At 38.4% G+C, this 10863-nt stretch overlaps 1 protein-coding gene across 2 annotated transcripts in view; it reads right to left on the bottom strand.

Annotated features, from left to right (window-relative positions):
* Positions 1–3921: 3921 nt before the first annotated feature.
* Positions 3922–10863, bottom strand: part of EXOSC9 (exosome component 9) — a 55977-nt gene continuing 49035 nt past the window's right edge. For both annotated transcript variants that reach the window (XM_053700815.1, XM_053700816.1), the window contains 2 exons: positions 4892–4970; positions 3922–4376 (listed from right to left, as the gene is read on the bottom strand). In XM_053700815.1, coding sequence (XP_053556790.1) covers positions 4283–4376; positions 4892–4970 — 173 coding nt within the window. In that variant the 3' untranslated portion in view covers positions 3922–4282. The remainder of the gene's footprint in view (positions 4377–4891; positions 4971–10863) is intronic.

Genomic DNA, 10863 nt, shown 5'->3' with positions numbered 1-10863 from the left:
TACAAACTTCTGATTTTTTTGCATATCCAGTGTACTTAAATTACAATTTACACTGTGTATATTTAATATGATTTATTTCTGTGTATTTTACATACAAATTTTATATTTTTGATAAAATATTTTTGGTGAATAATTTTGTTGCGATTTTTGATGCACCTTAAAGGGACATTCAACCAAAAATTGGTTCTAACTCATACATATAAAATTGCAACAGATTATTATTTTCAAATGTAGCCCAATTTTCTACCATATATCGTTAGCATGTAAAAAGACTTACTATTTTCGGCTCTGCTGTTTTAAAATGTCCGCTTGCCCCCTCCCCTATTTCGTCACCAGCAGTCTGTGATCGCAGTAACTTTGTGATCCTACACGTTCCCGTTTTTTGCGCATGCGCAATGTGCCGATTTTAGTCAAGGGGGTACTTGTCAACTCAATAGAGATTTAATCTGCCAGGAGCACTTTTCTCCTGACATTTTTAATAAATACTTTCAGCTCTTAAACACATTTGCTGCAGATATCGCCTTTCCCTCCTCCCACAGTATCCCTCCCTTCCACTGCAGAATAAATGCAGAGACTAAAAGCAGAAAATTGTCTTTAGAAACCAACTCCCTCTGTTCTGGCTGCAGTTTGCCTAACAATAACATTACAACTAATGTTATTGTTAGGCAAACTTCAGAGATTTCCATCCCACTCCGCTAATCAGTGTTCTGAAAAAAGAGGCAGTGTTTTCAGTTTAAAATCTAAATTAGCTGTCCAATCGAATCTCGCTGGCACAAAGCTTTCCTTGTGACAGGCTGTAGTTATGAAGCATATTTTACAATAATAGAAATCAACATGAGCCCTACATGTAGAAGGGGGTGGCTTCAACACTTAGCCTTGCATGTTCTTTTTTAAACCGTATCCATTTACACTACAGCCAGAACGGAGGGAGCTGGTTTCTAAAGACAAATTTTCTGCTTCTAGTCTCCTTGCATTTATTCTGCAGTGCAAGGGATACTGTGGGAGGAGGGAAATTCGAAATCTGCAGCAAATGTGTTTAAGAGCTGAAAGTATGATTAACCCCTTAATGACTACAGCACTTTTCCATTTTCTGTCCGTTTGGGACAAAGGCTATTTTTACATTTCTGCTGTGTTTGTGTTTAGCTGTAATTACTCATTTAATGTACCCACACATATTATATACCGTTTTTCTCGCCATTAAATGGACTTTCAAAATATACCATTATTTTCATCATATCTTATAATTTACTATAAAAACAAATTATAAAATATGAGGAAAAAATGAAAAAAAAAACACTTTTTCTAACTTTGACCCCCCAATATCTTTTATACATCTACAACCACCAAAAAAAACATATGCTAAATAGTTTCTAAATTTTGTCCTGAGTTTAGAAATACCCAATGTTTACATGTTCTTTGCTTTTTTTGCAAGTTATAGGGCCATAAATACAAGTAGCACTTTGCTATTTCCAAACCACTTTTTTTCAAAATTACCGCTAGTTACATTGGAACACTGATATCTTTCAGGAATCCCTGAATATCCATTGACATGTATATATTTTTTTTTAGTAAACATCCCAAAGTATTGATCTAGGCCCATTTTGGTATATTTCATGCCACCATTTCACCGCCAAATGCGATCAAATAAAAAAAATTGTTCACTTTTTCACAATTTTTTTCACAAACTTTAGGTTTCTCACTGAAATTATTTACAAAAAAACGTATGCAATTATAGCATACATGGTTGTAAATGCTTCTCTGGGATCCCCTTTGTTCATAAATAGCAGACATATATGGCTTTGGTTTTGCTTTTTACTAATTAGAAGGCTGCTAAATGCGACTGCGCACCACACGTGTATTATGCCCAGCAGTGAAGGGGTTAATTAGGGAGCATGTAGGGAGTTTCTAGGGTTAATTTTAGCTTCAGTGTAGTGTAGTAGACAACCCCAAGTATTGATCTAGGCCCATTTTGGTATATTTCATGCCACCATTTCACCGCCAAATGCGATCAAATTAAAAAAAAAACGCTAAATTTTTCCCAATTTTAGGTTTCTCACTGAAATTATTTACAAACAGCATGTGCAATTATGGCACACATAGTAGTAAATGCTTCTCTAGGATCCCCTTTTTTCAGAAATAGCAGACATATATGACTTTGGCGTTGCTTTTTGGTAATTAGAAGGCCGCTAAGTGCTGCTGCGCATCACACGTGTATTATGGCTAGCAGTGAAGGGGTTAATTAGGTAGTTTGTAGGGAGCTTGCAGGGTTAATTTTAGCTTTAGTGTAGAGATCAGCCTCCCACCTGACACATCAGACCCCCTGATCCCTCCCAAACAGCTCCCTTCCCTCCCCCACCCCACAATTGTCCCCGCCATCTTAAGTACTGGCAGAAAGTCTGCCAGTACTAAAATAATTTAAAAAAAAAATAAATAAAAAATACATCTTTAGCATATTTACATATGCTACTTTGTAGGATCCCCCCTTAGCCCCCAACCTCCCTGATCCCCCCCAAAACAGCTAACCCCCCCCCCCCCCCTCTGCCTTATTGGGGGCCTTCTTGGGTACTGGCAGCTGTCTGCCAGTACCCAGTTTACAATATTTTTTCTCATTTTTATTTTATTTTTAATGTTTTTCTGTAGTGTAGCTTCCCCACGACCAACTCCTACCCCCACCCCCTCCCAGATCCCTTAGATTACTTTTTTGGGGCATTTATTCCCCCTCTTCCTCCCACTTATACAGTGTAGTGTAAGCGGTTCCCACCCGCTCCCTCCCCGTGCCCGCCCGCCGCCGCCGCCCCCTGTGCCCGCCCGCCGCCGCCGCCCCCCCCGTGCACGCGCGCGTCTGTGCGCGCCCCTGACTGTCCCGCCCCCCTCTGTGTCTCAGAAACCATCGATGGCCGCCCACCCGCCTCCCACTGCAGCTCCCACCCACCAACGATTGCGGCCATCGATGTCCGGTGTAGAGAGGGCCACAGAGTGGCTCTCTCTGCACCGGAGGGGTACAAATTGTTATTGCAGGATGCCTCGATATTGAGGCATCCTGCAATAACCGGAAAGCAGCTGGAAGCGATGAGGATCGCTTCCAGCTGCTTTCCAAACCGAGGACGTACGCCATGCGTCCTCAGGCGTTAACTGTATTTTTTCTGAGGACGTATGGCGTACGTCCTCGGTCATTAAGGGGTTAAAGCTCTATTTGAGTTGACAGCTCTGACAAAATACCCCCTTGACTAAAATTGACGCATTGCGCATAAAACGGGTACGTGCAGGATCGCAAAGTTACTGCAATCAGACCGCTGGTGACTGAATAGGGGAGGTGGCAGGCGGACATTTTAAAACAGCAGAGCCGAAAATAGTAAATCTTTTACATGCTAACAATATATGGTAAAAAATTGGGCTACATTTGAAAATATTAATCAGTTGCAACTTTATATGTACGAGTTAAAACCAAGTTTGGGTTGACTGTCCCTTTAACATCATAATTTTGTTTTTAATGTGAATGGTTCAATTATTAATTTTCTATAATTTTTAAATTAAGAGTTTAATTGTGCACTTTTGTAATGTACGCATCTCCTTCCTATACAAAAATGCAGTATGTGCCCCTTAGCGAGACACCCTGTTTTCAGGGTAAAAAGTGGCTTTATAGAATTCTGAGGAAATAGAAGGGCTGGCAAGCATTCTTATAGAATCTCATCAGCCCAGAGAGCTATAGACAATCAGCCCTTTCGTGTTGGAATTCCTCACATTGGAAGAATATGGGTATATGAAAAAAAAAATAGGTTATCTACTTTTTGGGACATTAAGTTCCACTGGGAAACCTCTATCAAGAGCTACATTAACAGCACCTTCACACCTCCAAAATGCATTGTATCTAAGAAATATTTTTACGAGGATCTATTCTATGACTTGAGCAACAAAACTCCATTAATGTTTCTTTCTTTATTATCCAGTAACACTAGATGTGACTGGATTTGCAACATTGTCATATTTTACTACAATATGGTTTTATTAGTTTGTATTTGAAAATTAATAAAAAAAAAAAAAACCCAGTAATTTGGAAAGTAACTAGACATAGAAGTCTGGACATATGACAATGTTTTCTGGTCTGTGAAAAAAAACAACACATTCATAAAAGTCCTTATACACATGAACAAATGTATACACATTACTAGAACAATACTGTATGCCTGAAATAATGCACAGCATTACAAATAATGCACACTTTTGGGAATTGCATATACTAGTGTGGTTTACATTACTTTCTTGTTTGTTAAATAACAAGCCTTTATTGCCAATGCACACTCCTCTTCTTTTTCTTCTTACTGCTAGATCCTTTTTTTGAAGAAACTGCTTCCTTCTCTTTTACTGCATCGGTCCCTCTAGGGTGAAAAAAGGGAAACCATTCATAACATGTAATGTTAAAGCATTCTGACACACAAATCTGAAATATCTAATATACAATAGAATCCGTAGGTAAACAATCACACTAGTAGCACTCATGTAAACAAAAACCAGTTCCTTTTATGGGGACTCAACAGAAAGCCTAAATCCCCACCTTTTCAAGTGGGTATAGAACTCCTGCTGTTTCTGCTACATACCAACTTTTTTTTATTCTGCTGTCTGCACAGGATTGAAACTTTATCCCAAACCCCCAGGCACTGAGACCTGTTATATGTACAGAGGGATAGCAGACTGTCATTTATTGATACCTTTGATATGTGCATTTATATACATACATGATATGCAGATGTGTACATACGTCATGTGTGTTAACAGGAGCACACACAATTTTATCTTTATGTGCTCTTTTGGACACTGAACCTTTTTCCAGTAGGATGATCATATTTACATTACTTTTGTCATTTTCTTTATTACATTTGCGCTTTCACCTTACCTGTTCTCTGATGGTGTGATTTCAGACTGTAGTATAACAACTTCTTCCTCTTCACTGTCAGATAGAATTACAACATCATCTGCAGAACAACCAGGTAGGACATATGAAAGAGTTTTTGTTTTATTATCAGCTGTCATGGCTGATAAAAATAAATAGTTAAAATAGATATAAAAGATAAAAACAGTTTATCAGACATTGCTTAAAAGGATCAGTTATATATATTTAAAAATTACTATAAACACCTTAATATTTCAATAAAAACATTTATTTAACACTACAGAATCTTAAAGGGACACTGAACCCAAATTTTTTCTTTCATGATTCAGATAGAGCATGCAATTTTAAACAACTTTCTAATTTACTCCTATTATCAATTTTTCTTCGTTCTCTTGCTTTCTTTATTTGAAATCGAAGGCATCTAAGCTATTTTTTTGGTTCAGGACCATGGAAAGCACTTGTTTATTGGTAGGTGAATTTACCCACCAATCAGCAAGAACAACACAGTGTGTTCACTAAAAATGGGCCGGCATCTAAACTTACATTCTTGCATTTCAAATAAAGATACCAAGAGAATGAAAAGAATTTGAAAATAGGAGTAAATTAGAAAGTTGCTTAAAATTGCATGCTCTATCTCAATCATGATAGAAAAAAATTGGGTTCAGTGTCCCTTTAAGGACATGTTTCTCAATGTCCAATACACTCTTCGGGCGTGATTACATATTGGCTATTCAAATCAGCCAATAGAATTTCAGTAGCTCTCATCCTATTGGCTAATTTGAACACCCAATAGGATTTGAGTAGCTTTCATCCTATTGGCTGATTTGAATTTGAAGAATCAAATCCGTCAATAGGAATTCAAGGTACGCCATTTTTAATCGCGTCCCTTGAATTCTCTATCCAGTGTGCGGCGAAGATCGTACGAAGAGGATCCTCCACACTCCATGTCTTCAGCTCCGCGAAGGATGTTCCAGGAAGAAGAAAGAAGAGGTCTCCGCTTGGAAGAAGACTTCACCGCCTGGAACAGGACCTTCTCCGCCGGACTTCAGGAACTGTGAGTTCCTTTATTTAGATAGGGTGGGCAGTAAAAGAGCTAAATGCCCTTTTAAGGGCAATGCCCAACAAATGCCCTTTTCAGGGCAATGGGTAGTTCAAGATTTTTAGTGTTAGATTATTTTATTTGGGGGGGGGAGTTTGGTGGGTGGGGATTTTTACTGTGGGGGGGGTTGTGTATTTTCTTGTAAAAGAGCTGATTATCTTGGGGCAATGCCCTGCAAAAAGCCCTTTTAAGGGCTACTGGTAGTTTATTAGAGTAGGGGGTGTTTTTACTTTGGGGGGGGGGGCTTTTTTATTTTCATAGGGATTAGGTATAATTTTTAAAATTTGGTAATTTTCTTTTTTATTTTATGTAATCTTAGATTTTTTATTTTTTGTATTGTAGCTTAAAGGGACAGTCTACTCCAGAATTTTGATTAGACTGTATTTTTTGATTAGAAGTAGTGTTAGTTTTTTTAATTTAATAGTAACTTTAGTATTTTGTAAATTAGGTAATTTGGGTTCATTTGGGGGGGGGGGGGGGGGGGTTAGGTTAGGGGTTAGGTTTCTTGTGTTGTGGGCTTTGGCGGTTTAGGGGTTAATAGTTTTAATGGGTTTCTTGCGTTGTGGGCTTTGGCGGTTTAGGGGATAATAGTTTTAATGGGTTTATTGCGTTGTGGGTTAATAGTTTTCATAGGTAGTTTGCGATGTTGGCGGATTTAGGGGTTAATAATTTAGTTATTACTTGTGGTGTGGGTTTGATGGCGGATATAGGGGTTAATACACTTTATTAGTTATTGTTGTGGGGGAATGCGGTTGACAGGCAGATAGACATTGCACATGCGTTAGGTGTTAGTTTATTTTTGCAGGCATTTTCAGGAGTTACGGTGCTCCCATACTCAGTGCAAGGCCTGCTACGGCTGCCTTTTATGGAGAGGTAAAAATGGAGTAAGATTTCTCCATTTTCACCATGTAAGTCCTTGCGCTGGATATTGGATACCGATTTGCAACAGGGTCCCATGTTAGCCTATGGGAGTAAAAATTGCGGGCGACGGGTGAAATTTACGTGCCGCATTTATATGCGGCGCTGTATATAGAATACCAAAAACGCGCAAAAACCGGCGTCGCCGCATATGTAATGGGGCCCTTGGAGCATAAAAATACAAACCACAAAATAGTTCAAATAAAATTAGCTACCTGTGCTGTGGTTACATAGTAGAAACTTTTATTTAACACTACAGAATCTTATTGTACATGTTTCTCAATGTCCAATACACTCTTGGAGCATAAAAATTATAATTAGAGGAAAAATATAAAAATAAAAAAAACTTGTTGTGCACTGCACCACTGTGTACTACTACTGATGAATGATGATCTATCTTCTGGGGATCTACACTTGACTCAACTAAATGATATATTAAATAAATATAAATAATAGATATAATATTACATTATCATCTATCTAGTAAGTAACTCTATATATCATTCATCCTCTATAATCTATCTACTAGATAGATGATAGAGATAGAGCAGTACGTAGTAGATATTATTTATATATATTTTGGTAACATTATGTGGAATATATTATATTTTTCAATTCACTTCACAATACATCCTACAAGCAACCCTTAGTGAACATTTATATATAAAATATATTGTATTATTGTAATATGTAATCAAACTTAATGTTAAGCATCACAGAAGTTAAAAAAAAATAAAAAATCAGCAAGGCATGTTTTTTTTTACAATATTCACTTTATTGCTCACAACTTTGAGCTGTCCCACCGCCACACCACTCCCAGATGACTCCCACACACTCTTCAATCTCTTCCAAAATGGCAGTTCCGCGGGCATTCTCAGGTCCACCCACGGCCGCACACTGGTCCGCCTCTCATCCTCCGCCTCCATTTCCATGATGATCTGAAGATTTTTTTTTTAAATTGCGTACTCTCGCGGTTTTAAAACCACAGCGATTAATTGCGGTTTAAAACCGCATCCGCAATTAATCGTGCAGCACTAATGCATATTGTATATAAACAAATTTTTTTCTAGAAAGCATCAAATGAGGGGCCACTCATGTATTGCTAGCACAAAAATAGACAATGTAATAATAGGTGAAATATGGCTCTTTGCTAAATATTTTTTTTTTATGCAAAGCACCATATTGCATTAATTGTTGCGCACCTCAATTATGTGCTAGAGATACATGTAACCCCTCATTTGATGCACCAAAGGGTGTACTTTCTACAAATGTGTGCTTCGTGTACCATATTTTAATTTTCCAAGTGGGTAGAACTGTTTAATTGCAGACATGACAATCTTGAAATTGTCTAACAAAATAGCCTTTCAACTTTTATGGGTTATGTCTGCAATCAGACAGCTGTAGAAACCTGGGAAACTAAGATACATTAAATAAAGTACACATTTTTGGAAAGTATACTCCTTGGCGCATCAAATGATGGGCTACATGTATTGCTAGCACAAAAATAGACAATTTAATAAGTTGAATATGGCACTTTGCTTTGTATTTATTTTTTTAAGCAATGCAACTTATTCCATTAATTGCTGCGCACCGCAAATTCATGCGAGAAATACTTGTAGCCCCTAATTTGATGCACCAAGGGGTGTACTTTCTGCAAATGTGTGCTTTGTGTACCCCAATTTAATTTCTCAGGTGGCTAGAACTGTTTAATTGCTGAAAACAGTACAGCAAAATTCTAAGATGCTATTTTTAATAATTTATCAAAATTGACATGCCTGTTATAAAACAGTGGAAAAAACAGTGAAATGTTCTTAATTTCTGATTATTTCAGACAGGTTACCTACTACAAATATTTACCCACACAGGTTTTGATGATAGAGCTTAGAAAAATAAAACTACATACTATTATTTATTGAGTCAGGAGTAAAAAAAAAAAAAAAAATTATGCTTATCTGATAAATTTCTTTCTTTCTGGATATGGTAAGTCCACGGCGTCCTCAATTACTGTTTGGAATTTCACTCATGGCCAGCAGGAGGAGGCAAAGAGCCCCTACAGCAAAGCTATTAAGTATCCCTCCTCTTCCCACAATCCCCAATCATTCGACCAAAAGAAAATGGAGAAAAGGAGAAACACAAGGTGTAGAGGTGCCTGAGGTTTAGTAAAAACAAAAAAAAACAAAAAAAAAACACCCCCTGTCTTTAAAATACAGGGTGGGGCTGTGGACTCACCATATCCGGAAATAAATAAATGTATTAGGTAAGCATACATTTTGTTTTCTTTCCTAAGATATGGTGATTCCACGGCGTCCTCAATTACTGTTGGGAACCAATACCCAAGCTAAAGGACACGGAGGACTAGGGAAGGCCAAGACAGGTAGACCTAAACAAAAGGCACCACTGCTTGCAAAACATCTTTCCCAAAAGAAGCCTCTGCCGAGGCAAAAGTATCAAACTTATAAAATTTGGAAAAGGTATGCATTGAGGACCAAGTAGCAGCCATGCAAATCTTCTCAACAGAAGCTTAATTCTTGAAAGCCCAAGAAGAAGAAACAGCCCGAGTAGAATGAGCTGTGATTCTCTCAGGAGGCTGCTGTCCAGCAGTCTCATATCCCAAACAAGTAATACTTCTCAACCAGAGAGAAAGAGAAGTAGCAGTAGCTTTCTGACCTTTAAGAAAATCCTTGGTCGCCTGCAAATAAAATTTAAGAGCACGTACAAAATCCAGGTTGTGTAAGAGACGTTCCTTATGAGATGAAGGATTAGGACACAGAGAAGGAACAATCTCTTGATTAATATTTCTATGCGAAACAACCTTCGGAAGAAAACCAAACTTTGTATGGAGAACTGCCTTATCTGCATGAAATATAAGATAAGGTGAATCACACTGCAAAGCTGAAAGTTCAGAAACTCTACGAGCAGAAGAGATAGCTGTAAGAAACAAAACCTTCCAAGATAACTTAATATCTATGGAATGCATTGGCTCAAACTGAGCCTGTTGCAAAACTTTAAGAACAAGATTAAGGCTTCACGGTGGGGCAACAGATTTAAAACACAGGACTAATTCTGACCAAGGCCTGACAAAATGATTGCACATCTGGCACATCCGCCAGACGTTTGTGTAACAAAACAGAGTAGAAATCTGGACCTTCAAAGTACTGACATATAAACCTTTCTTCAGACCCTCCTGGAGAAAAGATATAATTCTTGGAATCCTGACCCTACTCCAAGAGTATCCCTTGGATTCACACTAATGAAGATATTTATGCCATATCTTAATGGTAAATCTTTCTGGTAACAGGCTTACATGGTCTCAATGCTCGACTCAGAAAATCCACGCTTAGATAAAATTAAGCGTTCAATCTCCAAGCAGTCAGCTTCAGAGAAACAAGGTTTGTATGAAGAAAAGGACCCTTAAGTAGAAGGTCCTTCCTCAAAGGAAGTCTCCACGGTGGTAGAGATGACATTTCCACTAGGTCTGTCTACCAGATCCTGCGAGGCCACACAGGAGCTATCACTGACCCCCTTTCGTGCTTGATATGAGCAATGACTCGCAGAAGGAGAGCAAACAGAGGAAATAGGTATGCCAACCTGAAGCTCCAAAGAACTGCAATAGCATCTATCAGGCCTGAGGATCCCTTGACCTTGATCCGTACTTTGGAAGCTTGGCATTCTGTTGAGACGCCATCAGATCCAAATCCGGTACCCCCCATTTTATAGTTAACCTGTAAAACCCATCCAGATGGAGTTCCCACTCCTCGGGATGAAAAGTCTGTCTCTCAGGAAATCCGCTTCCCAGTTGTCTACTCCTGGAATCTGGATGGCAGATAGACAACAATGATGAGCTTCCGCCTATTGAATAATTCGAGCCAGCTCCTTCATGGCTAAGGAACTCTGAGTTCCCCCCCTGGTGGTAGATGTAAGCCACTGAGGTTATGTTGTCTGACTGGAACCTGATAAA

The sequence above is a fragment of the Bombina bombina genome, chromosome 2, assembly GCF_027579735.1.
Source record: "Bombina bombina isolate aBomBom1 chromosome 2, aBomBom1.pri, whole genome shotgun sequence".
NCBI classification, from domain to species: Eukaryota; Metazoa; Chordata; class Amphibia; order Anura; family Bombinatoridae; genus Bombina; species Bombina bombina.
Note: the sequence above shows the minus strand (reverse complement) of the source record. Positions and strands in the feature narration are given on the sequence as shown.